General features: G+C 56.7%; 1 protein-coding gene across 1 annotated transcript in view; it reads left to right on the forward strand.

Moving 5' to 3' along the window:
- The window catches only part of PEPD (peptidase D), a 45,202-nt gene that overhangs the window by 16,309 nt on the left and 8,893 nt on the right, over window positions 1-20,000 (forward strand). The window contains 8 exon segments of the mRNA XM_078883292.1: window positions 943-964; window positions 966-1,003; window positions 1,864-1,908; window positions 2,488-2,563; window positions 4,441-4,487; window positions 13,400-13,468; window positions 17,331-17,408; window positions 19,028-19,176. Of these exon segments, the coding sequence (XP_078739418.1) occupies window positions 943-964; window positions 966-1,003; window positions 1,864-1,908; window positions 2,488-2,563; window positions 4,441-4,487; window positions 13,400-13,468; window positions 17,331-17,408; window positions 19,028-19,176 (524 nt within the window).

Genomic DNA, 20,000 nt, shown 5'->3' on the forward strand with positions numbered 1-20,000 from the left:
TGGGTAGGTGGGTGGGTGGTGTGGGTGGGTGGGTAGGTGGGTGGGTGGTGGTAGGGTGGGTGGGTGGGTAGGTGGGTGGTGGTGGGTGGGTGGAGGTGGGTGGGTAGGTGGGTGGGTGGGTGGGTGAGGGGGGGTGGTGGGGTGGTGGTAGGTGGGTAGGTGTGGGTGAGTAGGTGGTAGGTGGGGTGGGGTGAGTAGGTGGGTAGTGGGTGGGTGGGTGGGTGGGTAGGTGGTGGGTAGGTGGGTGGGTGAGGTAGGTGGGTAGGTGGGTGAGTGGGTGGGGTGGGTGGTGGGTGGGTGAGTAGGTGGGTGGGTGGGTGAGTGGGTGGGTGGGTAGGTGGGTGGTGAGTAGGGTGGTAGGTGGGTGAGTGGGTGGGTAGGTGGGTGGTGAGTAGGTGGGTGGGTGGGTGAGTGGGTGGGTGGGTGAGTAGGGTGGGTATGGTGGGTGAGTGGGTGGGTGAGTAGGTGGGTGGGTGGGTGAGTGGGTGGGTGGGTAGGTGGGTGGGTGAGTAGGTGGGTAGGTGGGTGAGTGGGTGGGTGGTGTGGGTAGGTGGGTGGTTGAGTAGGTGGGTGGAGTGGGTAGGTAGGTGGGTAGGTGGGTGGGTGAGTAGGTGGGTAGGTGGGTGAGTGGGAGGGTGGGTAGGTGTGGGTGGCGTGGATGTAGTAAGTGGGTGGGTGACGTGGGGTGGGTTAGTAGATGGGTAGGTGAGTAGGTGAGCTAGATGTGTGAGCTAGGTGGGTGAGGGATGTGAATAGGTGGGGTCTGTGCTGGGGGCTGCTTGCTGCTTAACTGATGCATGATGCTGGCTGATGATGCTGATGATGATCAGTGCTGCTAATGCTTGATGATGATGGTGATGCTAATGCTGATGATGCTGATGATGGTGATGCTGATGATGCTGATGCTGCTGATGATGCTGATGGTGATGATCTCTTTCAGAGGGGCGTCAACACGGACAGTGGCCCACACTTCCCGAGAAGCGGCCTTCGAAGGGATTAGCCGGTGAGCTGATTTCCACACGATCCAGAGACCCGGTCTCTCTGCCCTAGACCCTGAGACCCGGTCTCTACTCTAGACCCTGAGACCCTGAGACCCAGTCTCTACCCTAGACCCTGAGACCCTGAGACCCCGGTCTCTACTCTAGACCCTGAGACCCCTGAGACCCGGTCTCTGCCCTAGACCCTGAGACCCCGGTCTCTACTCTAGGACCCTGAGACCCCTGAGACCCCAGTCTCTACCCTAGACCCTGAGACCCTGAGACCCGGTCTCTACTCTAGACCCTGAGACCCTGAGACCCGGTCTCTACTCTAGACTCTGACCCTGAGACCCGGTCTTTACTCTAGACCCTGAGACCCGGGTCTCTACTCTAGACCCTGAGACCCTGAGACCCGGTCTCTGCCCTAGACCCTGAGACCCGGTCTCTACTCTAGACCCTGAGACCAGAGACCCCAGTCTCTACCCTAGACCCTGAGACCCTGAGACCCGGTCTCTACTCTAGACCCTGAGACCCTGAGACCCGGTCTCTACTCTAGACTCTGACCCTGAGACCCGGTCTTTACTCTAGACCCTGAGACCCGGTCTCTACTCTAGACACTGAGACCCGGTCTCTACTCTAGACTCTGACCCTGAGACCCGGTCTCTACCCTAGACCCTGAGACCCTGAGACCCGGTCTCTACTCTAGACACTGAGACCCGGTCTCTACTCTAGACACTGAGACCCGGTCTCTACTCTAGACACTGAGACCCTGAGACCTCCGGTCTCTACCCTAGACCCTGAGACGCGGTCTCTACTCTAGACGCTGAGACCTGAGACTTGGGTCACAACTGTTGACCTTCTGTGTTCTCTGTGCGGTGCCTTTCAGCTTCAAGGTGAACAACACGATACTTCACCCTGAGATCTGCGAATGGTGAGTTCACTAACAGCACTTGCCCCTACACTCAGTGTGGGCTACACGGGGCACCTTTGTCTGTGTGTCTATAGGCACCTGCTGCTACTACTAACAGCACTTGCCCCTCAGCCCTGCTAGAGGCTACATGGGGCACCTTTGTCTGTGTGTCTACAGGGCACTGCTGCTTGCTACTAACAGCACTTGCCCCTACAGCCCTGCTAGAGGCTACACGGGGCACCTTTGTCTGTGTGTCTATAGGCACTGCTGCTGCTACTAACAGCACTTGCCCCTACAGCCCTGCTAGAGGCTACACGGGGCACCTTTGTCTGTTGTGTCTATAGGGCACTGCTGCTGCTACTAACAGCACTTGCCCCTACAGCCCTGCGAGAGGCTACACGGGGCACCTTTGTCTGTGTGTCGATAGACACTGCTGCTGCTACTAACAGCACTTGCCCCTACAGCCCTGCTAGAGGCTACACGGGGCACCTTTGTCTGTGTGTCTATAGGCACATGCTGCTGCTACTAACAGTACTTGCCCCTACAGCCCTGCTAGAGGCTACACGGGGGACCTTTGTCTGTGTCTGTGGTCGTTCCCAGCCGCGTCTTTAAGAGCCACATGGAGCTGGAGTTGTTGCGCTACACAAACCGCATCTCCAGCGAAGCTCACAAAGAGGTGGAGCTCACCTACTCACCCAGTCACTCACCCACCCACTCACCCACTCACCCACTCACTCACTCACCCACTCACTCACCCAGTCACTCACTCACTCACCCACCCACTCACTCACCCACTCACCTACTCACCCACCCACTCACCCAGTCACTCACTCACTCACCCACTCACCCACTCACCCACTCACTCACCCACTCACTCACTCACTCACCCACTCACTCACTCACTCACTCACCCACTCACTCACTCACCCACTCACTCACTCACCCACTCACTCACCCACTCACTCACCCACTCACTCACTCACCCAGTCACTCACTCACCACTCACTCACCCACTCACTCACCCACCCACTCACTCACTCACCCACCCACTCACTCACTCACCCACTCACTCACCCACCCACTCACTCACTCACCCAGTCACTCACTCACCCACCCACTCACCCACCCACTCACCCAGTCACTCACCCACTCACTCACTCACCCACTCACTCACTCACTCACCCAGTCACTCACCCACCCACTCACCCAGTCACTCACTCACCCACCCACTCACCCAGTCACTCACCCACCCACTCACCCAGTCACTCACTCACCCACCCACTCACCCAGTCACTCACTCACCCACTCACCCACTCACTTACTCACCCACTCACTCACTCACCCACTCACTCACTCACTCACCCACTCACTCACTCACTCACCCACTCACTCACCCACTCACTCACTCACTCACTCACTCACTCACCCACCCACTCACCCAGTCACTCACTCACCCACTCACTCACCCACCCACTCACCCAGTCACTCACTCACCCACTCACTCACCCACCCACTCACCCAGTCACTCACTCACCCACTCACTCACCCACCCACTCACCCACTCACTCACCCACTCACTCACTCACCCACTCACTCACTCACCCAGTCACTCACCCAGTCACTCACTCACCCACTCACTCACTCACTCACCCAGTCACTCACTCACTCACCCACTCACTCACTCACTCACCCAGTCACTCACTCACCCACTCACTCACTCACCCACTCACTCACTCACCCACTCACTCACCCACTCACTCACTTACTCACCCACCCACTCACTAACTCACCCACTCACCCACTCACCCACTCACTCACCCACTCACTCACCCACTCACTCACTCACTCACTCACTCACCCACCCACTCACTAACTCACCCACTCACCCACTCACCCACCCACTCACCCACTCACTCACCCACCCACCCACTCACTAACTCACCCACTCACCCACTCACCCACTCACTCACCCATCCACTCACTCACCCACCCACTCACTCACCCACTCACTCACTCACCCACCCACTCACTCACTCACTCACTCACCCACCCACTCACTAACTCACCCACTCACCCACTCACCCACTCACTCACCCATCCACTCTCTCACCCACCCACTCACTCACTCACCCACCCACTCACTAACTCACCCACTCACCCACTCACCCACCCACTCACCCACCCACCCACTCACCCACTCACTCACCCACTCACTCACTCACCCACCCACTCACTCACTCACCCACCCACTCACTAACTCACCCACTCACCCACTCACCCACCCACTCACCCACTCACTCACTCACCCACCCACTCACTCACCCACCCACCCACTCACTCACTCACTCACTCACCCACCCACTCACTAACTCACCCACTCACCCACTGACTCACCCACTCACCCACCCACTCACCCACCCACCCACCCACTCTCTCACTCACCCACTCACCCACCCACTCACTCTCTCACCCACCCACCCACCCACCCACTCACCCACTCACTCTCTCACTCACCCACCCACTCACCCACCCACTCACTGTCTATGTGCGCAGGTCATGAAGAAGATCCGACCTGGCATGATGGAGTTTGAGATGGAGAGGTGAGCATTTGGTGGGGGGGAGCGGGGAGTTGGGGGGGCGGGAGTTGAGCGGATCACACCGAGATGGGAAACCAACGACAACACCGTAGACTCATTACACAGCAGAGAGCCATAGACTCATCACACAGCAGAGACCCATACACTCATCACACAGCAGAGACCCACAGACTCATCACACAGCAGAGACCCATAGACTCATCACACAGCAGAGACCCACAGACTCATCACACAGCAGAGACCCATAGACTCATCACACAGCAGAGACCCATAGACTCATCACACAGCAGAGACCCACAGACTCATCACACAGCAGAGACCCACAGACTCATCACACAGCAGAGACCCATAGACTCATCACACAGCAGACACCCACACACTCATCACACAGCAGAGACCCATAGACTCACACAGAGACCCATAGACTCATCACACAGCAGAGACCCACAGACTCATCACACAGAGAGCCATAGACTCATCACACAGCAGAGACCCATAGACTCACCACACAGAGACCCACAGACTCATCACACAGCAGAGACCCATAGACTCATCACAACGACGCTTAGACTCACACTCAGACCCGTGGACTCACACAGAGATCCACAGAGACACATAGAGAGACCCTCAGGGACATGTTCTCAGAGCCGATGGCTTTGCGAGTTTCATGCGCCACCTATGGATTTCTGCACTTCCTTCCCGCGATTGTGCGTGCGTGTGTGGTGTGTGCGTGTGTGTGTGTGAGTGTGTGTGTATGTGTGTGTGTGCGTGTGTGAGTGTGTATGTGCGTGTGTGCGTGTGTGTGTGCGTGTGTGTGCGTGAGTGTGTGTGCGTGTGTGAGTATGTGTGCGTGTGTGTGGTGTGTGTGTGCGTGATAGCGTGAGAGTGTGAGCGTGGAGTGGGTCCGTGAGAGTGAGCGAGCGAACGTGTGTGTGTGTGTGCGAGCGAGTGTGTGTGTGTAAATGTGAGTGAGTATGTGTGTGTGGTGTGCGTGTGTGTGTGGTGTGTGTGTGTGGTGTGTGTGTGTGGTGTGTGTGGTGTGTGTGTGAGTGTGTGTGTGGTGTGTGTGCGTGTGTGTGTGTGAGTATGTGTGCGTGTGTGTGCGTGTGTGCGTGTGTGTGTGCGTGTGTGTGCGTGAGTGTGTGTGCGTGTGTGTGGTGTGTGCGCGTGTGTGTGTGAGTGTGTGTGTGTGGTGTGTGTGTGCGTGATAGCGTGAGAGTGTGAGCGTGGAGTGGGTCCGTGAGAGTGAGCGAGCGAGTGTGTGTGTGTGTGTGTGCGAGCGAGTGTGTGTGTGTAAATGTGAGTGAGTATGTGTGTGTGGTGTGCGTGTGTGTGTGGTGTGTGTGTGTGGTGTGTGCGTGTGGTGTGTGTGGTGTGTTTGTGAGTGTGTGTGTGGTGTGTGTGTGTGTGTGTGCGTGATAGCGTGAGAGTGTGAGCGTGGAGTGGGTCCGTGAGAGTGAGCGAGCGAGTGTGTGTGTGTGATTGTGTGTGAGTGTGTGTGCGTGTGTGGTGTGTGTGTAAATGTGAGTGTGTGTGTGTGGTTGATGTGCGTGTGTATGTGTGTGCGTGGTGTGTGTGTGCGTGATAGCATGAGAGTGTGAGCGTGGAGTGGGTCCGTGAGAGTGAGCGAGTGTGTGTGTGTAAATGTGCGTGTGTGTGTGTAAATATGCGTGTGTGTGCGTGTGTGTGTGTGTGTGTGGTGTGTGTGAGTGTGTGTGTGGTGAGTGTGTGAGTGCGTGTGTGTGCGTGCGTGGTGTGTGTGTGTGCGTGATAGCGTGAGAGTGTGAGCGTGGAGTGGGTCCGTGAGAGTGAGCGAGCGAGCGTGTGTGTGTGTGTGTGCGAGCGAGTGTGTGTGTGAGTATGTGTGCGTGTGTGGTGTGCGTGTGTGTGTGGTGTGTGTGTGTGGTGTGTGTGAGTGTGTGTGTGGTGTGTGTGAGTGTGTGTGTGGTGTGTGTGAGTGTGTGAGTGCGTGTGTGTGAGTGTGTGCGTGTGTGGTGTGCGTGTGTGTGTGGTGTGTGTGAGTGTGTGTGTGTGGTGTGTGTGTGAGTGTGTGAGTGCGTGTGTGGTGTGTGTGTGTGTGTGTGCGTGATAGCGTGAGAGTGTGAGCGTGGAGTGGGTCCGTGAGAGTGAGCGAGCGTGTGTGTGTGTGTGTGTGATTGTGTGTGTGTGTGAATGTGTGTACGTGTATGCGGGTAAAACTACGTGGCCGGGAGTCAGAGCCATTCCCTGTACACCTTGGGGTGCGACAGGGATGTCCTCTGGCTCCCACATTATTTAGCATCTATTTCGACCACATAGTTCGTGAAGCCTTCAATAGCTGTACCGGGGGAATTTCCATCTGGTACAGATACAATGGAAGAATGATCGATGCCCGGGTGCAGTCAAGGGATGGCTCCCTATTGCTCAACCACGTTATGTATGCCGATGATCTGGTAATTTCCGCTCACTCAGAGGAGGAGTTGGAGACGCTGCTGCTGAACCTGGAGCGTGCCACTAAGAGGTGGGGCCTTACCATCAGCTCCACCAAAACTAAGCACCTGCCTGGGTATTTTGTACCATCGGACACTCCACCCCCACAACTCCCAATTGGTGATGGGGCAGTAGTGGAGAGAGTGGAGAGTTTCCTACACCTGGGCAGTGTGCTCATGACCGGCTCCAGTTTAACAGCAGAGGTCTCACTCCGAATCAGTCGAGCGGCAATATCTTTTCATCGGTTGCGCAACGCTGTGTGGAAGCTACCTGGTCTGTCACTCCGCACGAAGCTTCAGGTCTTCTCGGCCACGGTCATTCCCTCCCTTCTCTACGCTTGCGAAACGTGGACCCCCCTAATGGAGCATCTTCGCCGGTTAGAAAGATTTAGGCTGGCCTGCCTACGATCCATCCTGGGTTTAACCAGGCTGGATTGTGTGAGGAGTTCACAAATCCTTGAAAAATCTGGGCAAAGTCCCATCGGTGAGCTCGTCCGGCAGGCAAGGCTGCGTTGGCTGGGTCATGTAGCCCGCATGCCCAGCCACCGCATGCCTAAACAGCTTTTGTTCGGCCGGATCGAGGGTGCTAAACGGGCACGGCACGGGCTAGAGAAGAGATGGAGTGACGTGGTACAGGAGGACGTGGAGCTGAGTGGACTTGCCGATGACTGGTACCAGCGGTGTCAAGATCGGCCTCAGTGGAGGAGGCTCGTGAAGGACGCTACTGGGCAGTTGGAGGCAGTCGCCCTCCAACAACAACGGAGAGCGGAGGAGCGACGCTCACAACAACGAGCGGAGCTCCGGGTGGCTAAAGCACAGCAAGTTGGCACATTAGGGGGCACAGGTGGTGCATCAGCCAGTCATCTCGGTCATCTCAGTCAGGCGACCCCTGGCACCTGCTGGGTCTGGCCCGTGACCTCCTGCCAGCGGGCGTTCGACACTTCACGTGGCCTCAAGGTGCACCTAGCCTGGCACAAGCGTCGTGGTGACGTCACCGCCACTTAGTGGCGAATGGCGGTTGTTGTGTGTGTCTGTGTGTGGGGAGCGGTGGGTGTAGTGGTTAGCGCTACGCTGCGTTACGAACCCGGCGACCCGGGTTCGATTCCCGCTCACGGCCAACACCACCAGTGACGATTATCTGAACCGGTCCCCGGGCCTCCCCTAGGTCGACTCAGCCTCAAATGAGTACCTGGTGTAGCGGTGGTGTAGTAAACATCGCCACTGGGGAGACAAAGGCGGCCGGGCGTGGTGCTGGCCACCCACCTTCTCGTGTGCCGTGCCGGCCTTCATAGGCGCTGATGCTCACCAACAGCACTTGCCCCAACAGCCTCTCACAGGCTACTTGGGGGACCTTTGTCTGTGTGTCTATAGGGCACTGCTGCTGCTACTAACAGCACTTGCCCCTACAGCCCTGCTAGAGGCTACGTGGGGGACCTTTGTCTGTGTGTCTATAGGGCACTGCTGCTTCTACTAACAGCACTTGCCCCTACAGCCCTGCTAGAGGCTACGTGGGGGACCTTTGTCTGTGTGTCTATAGGGCACTGCTGCTGCTACTAACAGCACTTGCCCCAACAGCCTCCCACAGGCTACACGGGGGACCTTTGTCTTTGTCTCTGTGCGTGCTCCTCGCTAAGAACATTACTTGCCCCTGAAGCCCTCTTAGAGGCTACACGGGGGACCTTTGTCTTTGTCCGTGCGTGCCTGAGTTTTTCCGGTAATTAGGAGGTCAAATCACATGAAAGTTTCATTAATAAATTAAGTAAACAAAGAAGCTAAATAATAATAATTAAATATTCATACCTGGAGCTGGGTCAGCTGAGTTCACAGTGTTGTTGTGGGTCTCTGTGTGGTGAGTCTGTGGGTCTCTGTGTGGTGAGTCTGTGGGTCTCTGTGTGGTGGGTCTGTGGGTCTCTGTGTGGTGGGTCTGTGGGTCTCTGTGTGGTGGGTCTGTGGGTCTCTGTGTGGTGAGTCTGTGGGTCTCTGTGTGGTGGGTCTGTGGGTCTCTGTGTGGTGAGTCTGTGGGTCTCTGTGTGGTGAGTCTGTGGGTCTCTGTGTGGTGAGTCTGTGGGTCTCTGTGTGGTGAGTCTGTGGGTCTCTGTGTGGTGAGTCTGTGGGTCTGTGGGTCTCTGTGTGGTGAGTCTGTGGGTCTCTGTGTGGTGAGTCTGTGGGTCTGTGGGTCTCTGTGTGGTGAGTCTGTGGGTCTCTGTGTGGTGAGTCTGTGAGTCTGTGGGTTTCTGTGTGGTGAGTCTATGGGTCTCTGTGTGGTGAGTCTGTGGGTCTGTGGGTCTCTGTTTGGTGAGTCTATGGGTCTCTGTGTGGTGAGTCTATGGGTCTCTGTGTGGTGAGTCTGTGGGTCTCTGTGTGGTGAGTCTGTGGGTCTCTGTGTGGTGAGTCTGTGGGTCTTTGTGTGGTGAGTCTATGGGTCTCTGATGTGTGATGAGTCTATGGCTCTCTGCTGTGTGATGAGTCTGTGGGTCTCTGTGTGGTGAGTCTGTGGGTCTCTGGTGAGTCTGTCGGTCTCTGTGGGTCTCTGTGTGATGAGTCTATGGGTCTGTATGTGGTGAGTCTGTGGGTCTCTGTGTGGTGAGTCTATGGGTCTCTGCTGTGTGGTGAGTCTGTGGGTCTCTGTGTTGTGAGTCTGGTGAGTCTGTGGGTCTCTGTGTGGTGAGTCTATGGGTCTCTGCTGTGTGATGAGTCTGTGGCTCTCTGCTGTGTGATGAGTCTGTGGGTCTCTGTGGTGAGTCTGTGGGTCTCTGCTGTGTGGTGAGTCTATGGGTCTCTGTGTGTGAGTCGATGGGTCTCTGTGTGGTGAGTCTGTGGCTCTCTCACGCGCGTCACTTAGCCTCACACAACAACAACAAACAACAGCGAAACACATCGCTGCGTCTCCACGACCACCGCGTTGTTTGTGTGTTTAGCCCCCCGCGAGATTTGTTGCCCCCCAATGCCATTGTGCAGAACGACGAGAGAGGAGCGGTCCACTCCACTTATTGCCTTCACCCACTCAGCCTCCCGTCACCACAGTGCCACCCATCCCCCCAACGCTGTTCTCCGCGGAAGCGGATATGGCAGAGCTACCTCTGAGAGCCAACGGCGCCATCCCCCCCCCCTCCTTCCCCGCGCTCTCTGAGTGGCGCCGTGATCCCCGTGCGACGGAACTCCGCGGAAGCGGATATCGTAGGGCTACTACTGAGGGAGAGCCGCTGATGCCGAATCGCTGACACAGCCGCATTGCGAAAACCACCCGCTCCTCCTCCCATCCCTACAGGTTCTCACGGTCTCCGACACGGTCATCGTGAACGGCCATCGTGAACCCCCTGAGAGAGAGAGACACCCAGACCCAGGGCCTGAACCCAGGCTCTCAGTGTCTCTGACACGGCCATCGTGAACCCCCTGAGAGAGAGAGACACCCAGACCCAGGGCTTGAACCCAGGCTCTCAGTGTCTCTGACACGGCCATCGTGAACCCCCTGAGAGAGAGAGACACCCAGACCCAGGGCCTGAACCCAGGCTCTCAGTGTCTCCGACACGGCCATCGTGAACCCCCTGAGAGAGAGAGACACCCAGACCCAGGGCTTGAACCCAGGCTCTCAGTGTCTCCGACACGGCCATCGTGAACCCCCTGAGAGAGAGAGACACCCAGACCCAAGGCCTGAACCCAGGCTCTCAGTGTCTCCGACACGGCCATCGTGAACCCCCTGAGAGAGAGACACACCCAGACCCAGGGCCTGAACCCAGGCTCTCAGTGTCTCCGACATGGCCATCGTGAACCCCCTGAGAGAGAGACACACCCAGACCCAGGGCCTGAACCCAGGCTCTCAGCGTTTCCGACACAGCCATCGTGAACCCCCTGAGATAGAGACACCCAGACCCAGGGCCTGAACCCAGGCTCTCAGCGTTTCCGACACGGCCATTATGAACCCCCTGAGAGAGAGAGACACCCAGACCCAGGGATTGAACCCAGGCTCTCAGTGTCTCTGACACGGCCATCATGAACCCCCTGAGAGAGAGAGAGAGACACCCAGACCCAGGGATTGAACCCAGACTCTCAGTGTCTCAGTCACGGCCATCATGAACCCCCTGAGAGAGAGAGAGACACCCAGACCCAGGGCTTGAACCCAGACTCTCAGTGTCTCCGACACGGCCATCGTGAACCCCCTGAGAGAGAGAGAGACACCCAGACCCAGGGATTGAACCCAGACTCTCAGTGTCTCAGTCACGGCCATCATGAACCCCCTGAGAGAGAGAAAGACACCCAGACCCAGGGCTTGAACCCAGGCTCTCAGTGTCTCTGACACGGCCATCATGAACCCCCTGAGAGAGAGAGAGACACCCAGACCCAGGGCTTGAACCCAGACTCTCAGTGTCTCCGACACGGCCATTATGAACCCCCTGAGAGAGAGAGAGAGACACCCAGACACAGGGCTTGAACCCAGGCTCTCAGTGTCTCTGACACGGCCATCGTGAACCCCCTGAGAGAGAGAGAGACACCCAGACCCAGGGCTTGAACCCTGGCTCTCGGTGTCTCCGTCACGGCCGCTGTGAACCCGGTCAAGGCCATTCCGAGTAACTGAATCTTTCCTGAGGCCTGTGACCTCCGTTCCTAAATTTATCGGCAGGTCAAAGGGGTCCGGAAGTTTCCCCCCTACCCCCTCCACCCCCCTCACACCCTCCCTCCTTCCCGCCTCACACAGAGACCCATTGACTTACATAGAGACCCATAGACTTACATAGAGACCCATAGACTTACAGAGAGACCCATAGACTCATACAGAGACCCATATACTCACACAGAGACCCATTGACTTACATAGAGACCCATAGACTTACATTGAGACCGATTGACTTACATAGAGACCCATTGACTTACAGAGAGACCCATATACTTACATTGAGACCCATTGACTTACATAGAGACCCATTGACTTACATAGAGACCCATTGACTTACAGAGAGACCCATATACTTACACAGAGACCCATTGACTTACATAGAGATCCATAGACTTACATTGAGACCCATAGACTCACACAGAGACCCATACACTCATCACACAGAGACCCATAGACTCATCACACAGAGACCCATAAACTCACCACACAGAGACCCATAGACTCATCACACAGAGACCCATAGACTCACCACACAGAGACCCATAGACTCATCACACAGAGACCCATAGACTCACCACACAGAGACCCATAGACTCATCACACACAGAGACCCACAGACTCACCACACAGAGACCCATAGACTCACCACACAGAGACCCATAGACTCATCACACAGAGACCCATAGACTCACCACACAGAGACCCACAGACTCACCACACAGAGACCCATAGACTCACCACACAGAGACCCATAGACTCATCACACACAGAGACCCACAGACTCACCACACAGAGACCCATAGACTCACCACACAGAGACCCATAGACTCACCACACAGAGACCCATAGACTCACCACACAGAGACCCACAGACTCACCACACAGAGACCCACAGACTCACCACACAGACCCATAGACTCATCACACAGAGACCCACAGACTCATCACACAGAGACCCACAGACTCATCACACAGAGACCCACAGACTCACCACACAGAGACCCATAGACTCACCACACAGAGACCCACAGACTCATCACACAGAGACCCACAGACTCACCACGCAGAGACCCACAGACTCATCACACAGAGACCCACAGACTCACCACACAGAGACCCATAGACTCACCACACAGAGACCCATAGACTCATTGATTGTTGCATTGATGTTTGTTGTGTTGAACTGTTGATGGTTGTTGTTTGGAGTTGATGGTTGTTTTGATGATGTCTTTTGTGGCGGTGGTGGTGATGGTGGTGGTGGTGATGGTGGTGATGGTGGCGATGATGGTGATGATGGTGATGATGGTGATGATGGTGATGATGGTGGTGATGGTGATGGTTGATGGTTGTGGTGATGGTGGTGATGGTGGTGGTGGTGATGGTGGTGGTGATGGTGGTGGTGGTGATGGTGGTCGTGATGGTGGTGGTGATGGTGGTGGTGATGGTGGTGGTGATGGTGGTGGTGATGGTGGTGGTCGTGATGGTGGTGGTGATGGTGGTGGTGATGGTGATGGTGGTGGTGATGGTGGTGGTGGTGATGGTGGTGGTGATGGTGGTGGTGATGGTGGTGGTGGTGATGGTGGTGATGGTGATGGTGGTGATGGTGATGGTGGTGATGGTGATGGTGGTGATGGTGGTGGTGGTGGTGGTGGTGATGATGGTGGTGATGATGATGGTGGTGGTGGTGATGATTGTGGTGGTGGTGGTGATGGTGATGGTGGTGATGGTGGTGGTGGTGATGGTGGTGGTGGTGATGATGGTGGTGATGATGGTGATGATGGTGATGATGGTGATGGTGATGATGGTGATGATGGTGGTGGTGGTGGTGGTCACAGTCTCTTCCAGCACTACTGCTACAGCCGTGGAGGGATGCGTCACGTCTCCTACACCTGCATCTGTGGGAGGTAACCACCATCACCATCATCATCACCATCACCACCATCATCATCACCATCACCACCATCATCACCATCACCACCATCATCACCATCATCATCACCATCAACACCATCATCATCACCATCACCACCATCATGACCACCATCACCATCATCATCACCATCACCACCATCATCATCACCATCAACACCATCATCACCATCATGACCATCACCACCATCATGACCATCATCATCACCATCAACACCATCATCACCATCATGACCATCACCACCATCATGACCATCATCACCACCATCACCACCATCACCACCATCATCACCATCACCACCATCACCACCATCATGACCACCATCACCACCATCACCACCATCACCACCATCATCATCACCATCATCACCACCATCATCATCACCTTTATCACCACCATCATCACCATCATCATCATCATCACCATCATCACCTTTATCACCACCATCACCACCATCACCACCATCACCATCACCACCATCACCACCATCACCACCACCATCACCACCATCACTACCATCACCACCACCATCACCACCATCACCACCACCATCACCACCATCACCACCATCACCACCACCACCACCATCACCACCATCACCATCACTGTCACGTGTCTCTGTGGGTCTCTGTGTATCTCTGTGTATCTCTATGGGTCTCTGTGTATCTCTGTGGGTCTCTGTGGGTCTCTGTGGGTGTCTGTGTTTCTCTGTGTCTCTATGTATATCTGTGTGTGTCTATGGGTCTCTGTGTATGTCTATGGGTCTCTGTGTGTCTCTGTGTATCTCTATGTGTCTCTGTGGGTCTCTGTGTCTCTGTGTATCTCTGTGCGTCTCTACACGTGATGATAATGATGTCAGCTACTCAGCTGAGCTGCTGTCCTGCGATGGTTCAGGTCGCTTCTGTTTGGCTGTTCTGGAAGATCTGCCGCTTCGTCCCAGGATGTGTCCGTCTGTGCGTCGTCGCTTTAAGATGTTCTGTGTTCATATTTAGTTTTGCCCGCATGCCTCTCCAAGGGCTACACCGACTCAATGAAACTTGAAACTTCCGAAAAAAGTCGCTTAGCCGATGGCCTTTCTGCCGCTACAATACAGGTCGCAACCGGGTACCCGATACCCGTACCCTACCCGATACCCGTACCCTACCCGATACCCGTACCCTACCCGATTCCTGGCTACCCATACCCGGCCGGGTACGGGTAGCCGGGTATCGGGTAGGGTACGGGTATCGGGTAGCCGTTTGCGGCCCTGGTGCGGCCGGGTACGGGTAAGGAATCAAAACCCGTTGGCGACCTCTGCCGCTACGAACCTGGTAAAATTAGAATTGAAACATTTGACGAGAGATTTTTTATTTATTTTCTAAATCCTTTCAGGACGGACATTGCGGCTACCTTGGGGGATGTTTGTGCGCTGGCGGTGGCGGCGCTAGCCGCTATTGTTTGTGCTTTGTGGTAAGAATAGTGACGGGCATAATCTACGGGGATCTGCTAATCCGGCCCAAGGGGATCGCTGTTGGTGGTGGTAGTGGTGGTAGTGGTGGTGGTAGTGGTGGTGGTAGTGGTGGTAGTAGTGGTAGTAGTAGTGGTAGTAGTAGTAGTGGTAGTAGTAGTGGTGGTAGTGGTGGTGGTAGTGGTGGTGGTAGTGGTGGTGGTGGTAGTGGTGGTGGTGGTAGTGGTGGTGGTGGTAATGGTGGTGGTGGTGGTAGTGGTGGTGGTGGTGTTGGTGGTAGTAGTGGTAGTAGTAGTGGTGGTAGTAGTAGTAGTGGTGGTGGTAGTAGTGGTGGTAGTAGTGGTAGTAGTGGTGGTGGTAGTGGTAGTGGTGGTAGTAGTGGTGGTAGTAGTGGTAGTAGTAGTGGTGGTAGTAGTGGTGGTAGTAGTGGTAGTAGTGGTGGTGGTAGTAGTAGTAGTAGCGGTAGCAGTAGTGGTAGTAGTGGTAGTGGTGGTAGTAGTGGTGGTGGTAGTAGTAGCAGCAGTAATAGCAGTCACAGCAGCAGCAGTAGTAGCAGCAATGTGAGGGGGGGGGTGAGGGGGGGGGTGATGGTGATGATGGTGGTGTGTTGATGATGATGGTGGTGTGTTGATGATGATGGTGATATTGATGGTGTGATGGTGATGATGATGGTGTGATGTTGATGGTGATGTTGATGGTGTTGACGTGGTCACCGTATCTCTGATCCACCATCCCGCAAACGTGGGCCGACACTGCCGCCTGCTGGCAGAGAACTCGCATAGAGACTCACAGACTCACTCATAGACTCACTCATAGACTCACTCATAGACAATCATTCACTGTGTCTGTGTGTCTGTGTCTCTCTGTCTCTGTGTCTCTGTGTGTGTGTCTCTGTGTCTGTGTCTCTGTGTCTCTTCTGTGTATCTGCTGTGTCTCTGTGTCTCTGTGTGTCTCTGTGTCTGTCTCTGTGTGTCTTTGTCTGTGTCTCTGTGTCTGTGTCTCTGTCTCTCTCTGTGTCTGTGTCTCTGTGTGTGTCTCTGTGTGTGTCTCTGTGTGTCTGTGTCTCTGTGTGTCTGTCTCTCTGTCTCTATGTCTGTGTGTGTCTCAGTCTCTATGTCTGTGTGTCTGTGTCTCTGTCTCTCTCTGTCTGTGTCTCTGTATCTGTGTCTCTGTGTCTGTGTCTGTGTCTCTCTCTGTGTCTCTGTGTCTCTATGTCTGTGTGTGTGTCTCTGTCTGTCTCTGTGTCTCTGTGTCTGTATCTCTGTCTCTCTCTGTGTCTCTGTGTCTGTGTCTCTGTCTGTCTGTGTCTCTGTGTCTCTCTGTGTGTCTCTATGTCTGTGTGTGTCTCTGTCTCTCTGTGTCTCTGTGTGTCTCTGTGTCTCTCTGTGTCTCTCTGTGTGTCTGTGTCTGTGTCTCTGTGTGTGTCTCTGTGTGTCTGTGTCTCTGTGTGTCTGTCTCTCTGTGTCTCTATGTCTGTGTGTGTCTCTGTCTCTCTGTCTGTCTCTATGTCTGTGTCTCTGTCTTTCTGTGTCTCTGTGTCTGTGTCTCTGTGTCTCTGTCTCTCTCTGTCTGTGTCTTTGTATCTGTGTCTGTGTCTCTGTGTCTCTGTGTCTGTGTCTCTGTGTCTCTCTCTGTGTCTCTGTCTCTGTGTCTCTATGTCTGTGTGTGTCTCTGTGTCTATGTCTCTGTGTCTCTCTGTGTCTGTGTCTCTGTCTCTCTCTGTGTCTCTGTGTCTCTGTCTGTCTGTGTCTCTGTGTCTCTCTGTGTGTCTCTATGTCTGTGTGTGTGTCTCTGTCTCTGTGTGTCTCTGTGTCTCTCTGTGTCTCTCTGTGTGTCTCTGTGTGTCTCTGCGTGTCTCTGCGTGTCTCTGTATGTGTCTCTGCGTGTCTCTGTGTCTCACTGTGTCTCTGCGTGTCTCTGTGTGTCTCTGCGTGTCTCTGTGTGTGTCTCTGTGTGTCTATGTGTGTGTCTTTGTGTGTGTCTGTGTCTCTGCGTGTCTCTGTGTGTCTCTGTGTGTGTCTCTGTGTGTGTGTGTCTCTGTGTGTCTCTGTGTGTCTCTGTGTGTCTCTGTGTGTCTCTGCGTGTGTCTTACTGTGTCTCTGCGTGTCTCGCTGTCTGTGTGTCTCACTGTCTGTGTGTCTCACTGTGTCTCTGCGTGTCTCTGTGTGTCTCTGTGTGTGTCTCTGTGTGTGTGTGTCTCTGTGTGTCTCTGTGTGTCTCTGCGTGTGTCTCACTGTGTCTCTGCGTGTCTCGCTGTCTGTGTGTCTCACTGTGTCTCTGCGTGTCTCTGTGTGTGTCTGTGTCTCTGCGTGTCTCGCTGTCTGTGTGTCTCTGCGTGTCTCTGTGTGTCTCTGCGTGTCTCTGTGTGTCTCTGCGTGTCTCCACACAGCGGCCACAACTCCTCCATTCTGCACTACGGCCACGCCGCGGCTCCCAACGACCGCAAGATTCAAGACGGAGACATGTGGTGAGTGGTGGGTGGTGAGTGGTGAGTGGTGAGTAGTGAGTGGGTGAGTGGTGAGTGGGTGAGTGGTGAGTGGGTGGGTGGTGGGTGGTGAGTGGGTGGGTGAGTGGGTGAGTGGTGGGTGGGTGAGTGGTGGGTGGGTGAGTGGTGGGTGGGTGGGTGGGTGAGTGGTGGGTGGGTGGGTGGGTGTGTGGGTGGGTGTGTGGGTGATTGGGTGGGTGAGTGGGTGTGTGGGTGTGTGTGTGAGTGGTGAGTGGTGGGTAGGTGAGTGGGTGGGTGGGTGAGTGAGTGGGTGGGTGGGTGGGTGAGTGAGTGAGTTGGTGGGTGGGTGAGTGAGTGAGTGAGTGAGTGGGTGGGGTGGGTGGGTGAGTGAGTGGGTGAGTGGGTGGGTGGGTGGGTGAGTGGGTGTGTGGGTGTGTGGGTGAGTGATTGGTGGGTGGTGAGTAACCGTTGTCTTTTCTCCCCGCTCTCGCATTGTGCTCCCTCTACCACCACCACCTCCACCACCCACCCCCACCACCCCCTCCACCCCCTCCACCACCACCCCCACCACCACCACCACCTCCACCCCCTCCACCACCACCCCCACCACCACCACCCCCTCCACCCCCTCCACCACCACCACCCTCACCATCACCACCACCTCCACCCCCTCCACCACCACCCCCACCACCACCACCCCCTCCACCCTCTCCACCACCACCACCACCCCCACCACCACCACCCCCTCCACCCCCTCCACCACCCCCACCACCACCACCACCTCCACCCCCTCCACCACCACCCCCACCACCACCACCCCCTCCACCCCCTCCACCACCACCACCCTCACCATCACCACCACCTCCACCCCCTCCACCACCACCCCCACCACCACCACCCCCTCCACCCTCTCCACCACCACCACCACCCCCACCACCACCACCCCCTCCACCCCCCTCCACCACCACCCCCACCACCACCACCCCCTCCACCCCCTCCACCACCACCACCCTCACCATCACCACCACCTCCACCCCCTCCACCACCACCCCCACCACCACCACCCCCTCCACCCTCTCCACCACCACCACCACCCCCACCACCACCACCACCTCCACCCCCTCCACCACCACCCCCACCACCACCACCCCCTCCACCCCCTCCACCACCACCACCCTCACCATCACCACCACCTCCACCCCCTCCACCACCACCACCTCCACCCCCTCCACCCATTCCACCCCCTCCACCACCACCACCACCACCACCCCCTCCACCACCTCCACCACCACCACCCCCACCACCACCACCACCTCCACCCCCTCCACCACCACCCCCACCACCACCACCCCCTCCACCCCCTCCACCACCACCACCACCCTCACCATCACCACCACCTCCACCCCCTCCACCACCACCACCACCACCTCCACCCCCTCCACCCATTCCACCACCACCACCACCACCACCCCCTCCACCACCTCCACCACCACCACCTCCCCCCCCACCCCCACCCCCACCCCACCCCCCCATCCCCTCCACTACCCCCCCCACCCCCACCACCACCACCACCCCCCACCCCACCCCCCCCATTCCCTCCACTACCCCCCCCACCCCCTCCCCCACTCCCACCCCCCCAGTCTGTTCGACATGGGTGGTGAGTACTGCTGCTACGCGTCGGACATCACGTGCTCCTTCCCGGCCAGCGGACGCTTCAGCGCCGACCAGCGCACCGTCTACAACGCCGTGCTAGCCGCCTCCAGAGCCGTCATCACCGCAGCCAAGCCCGGTGAGTGGTGGTGGTGGTGGTGGAGGTGGTGGGGGTGGTGGAGGTGGTGGGGGTGGTGGTGGTGGTGGTGGAGGGGGTGGTGGTGGTGGTGGTGGAGGTGGTGGTGGTGGTGGTGGAGGTGGTGGTGGGGGTGGTGGTGGTGGTGGGGGTGGTGGGGGTGGTGGTGGTGGTGGGGGGATGGTGGTGGGGGTGGTGGAGGTGGTGGTGGGGGTGGTGGGGGTGGTGGTGGTGGTGGTGGTGGGGGGGGGGGGTTGGTGGTGGAGGTGGTGGTGGTGGTGGAGGTGGTGGTGTGGGTGGTGGTGGTGGAGGTGGTGGTGGGGGTGGTGGTGGTGGTGGGGGTGGTGGGGGTGGTGGTGGTGGTTGTGGTGGTGGTGGTGGTGGTGCTGGTGGTGGTGGTGGTGGTGGAGGTGGTGGTGGTGGTGGTGGGGGGGGGTGGTGGTGGTGGTGGTGGTGGTGGAGGTGGGGGTGGTGGTGGTGATCTACAACGCCGTGCTAGCCGCCTCTAGAGCCGTCATCACCGCAGCCAAACCTGGTGAGTGGTGGTGGTGGAGGTGGTGGTGGTGGTGGGGGTGGTGGTGGTGTGTGTCTCTGTGTGTCTCTGTGTCTCTGTGTCTCTCTCTCTCTAGGGGTGTCGTGGGTGGATCTGCACCGCTTGGCTGAGCGAGTCCTACTCACGGCTCTGTGCGCCGCTCTGTGTGTGTCTCTGTGTGTGTCTGTGTCTCTGTGTGTGTCTCTCTCTCTCTGTGTGTGTCTCTGTGTGTGTCTCTCTCTCTGTGTGTGTGTCTCTCTCTCTGTGTGTGTGTCTCTCTGTGTAGGTGTATCGT

The sequence above is a fragment of the Lampetra fluviatilis genome, chromosome 70 (genome assembly GCF_964198595.1).
Source record: "Lampetra fluviatilis chromosome 70, kcLamFluv1.1, whole genome shotgun sequence".
Classification (NCBI taxonomy): Eukaryota; Metazoa; Chordata; class Hyperoartia; order Petromyzontiformes; family Petromyzontidae; genus Lampetra; species Lampetra fluviatilis.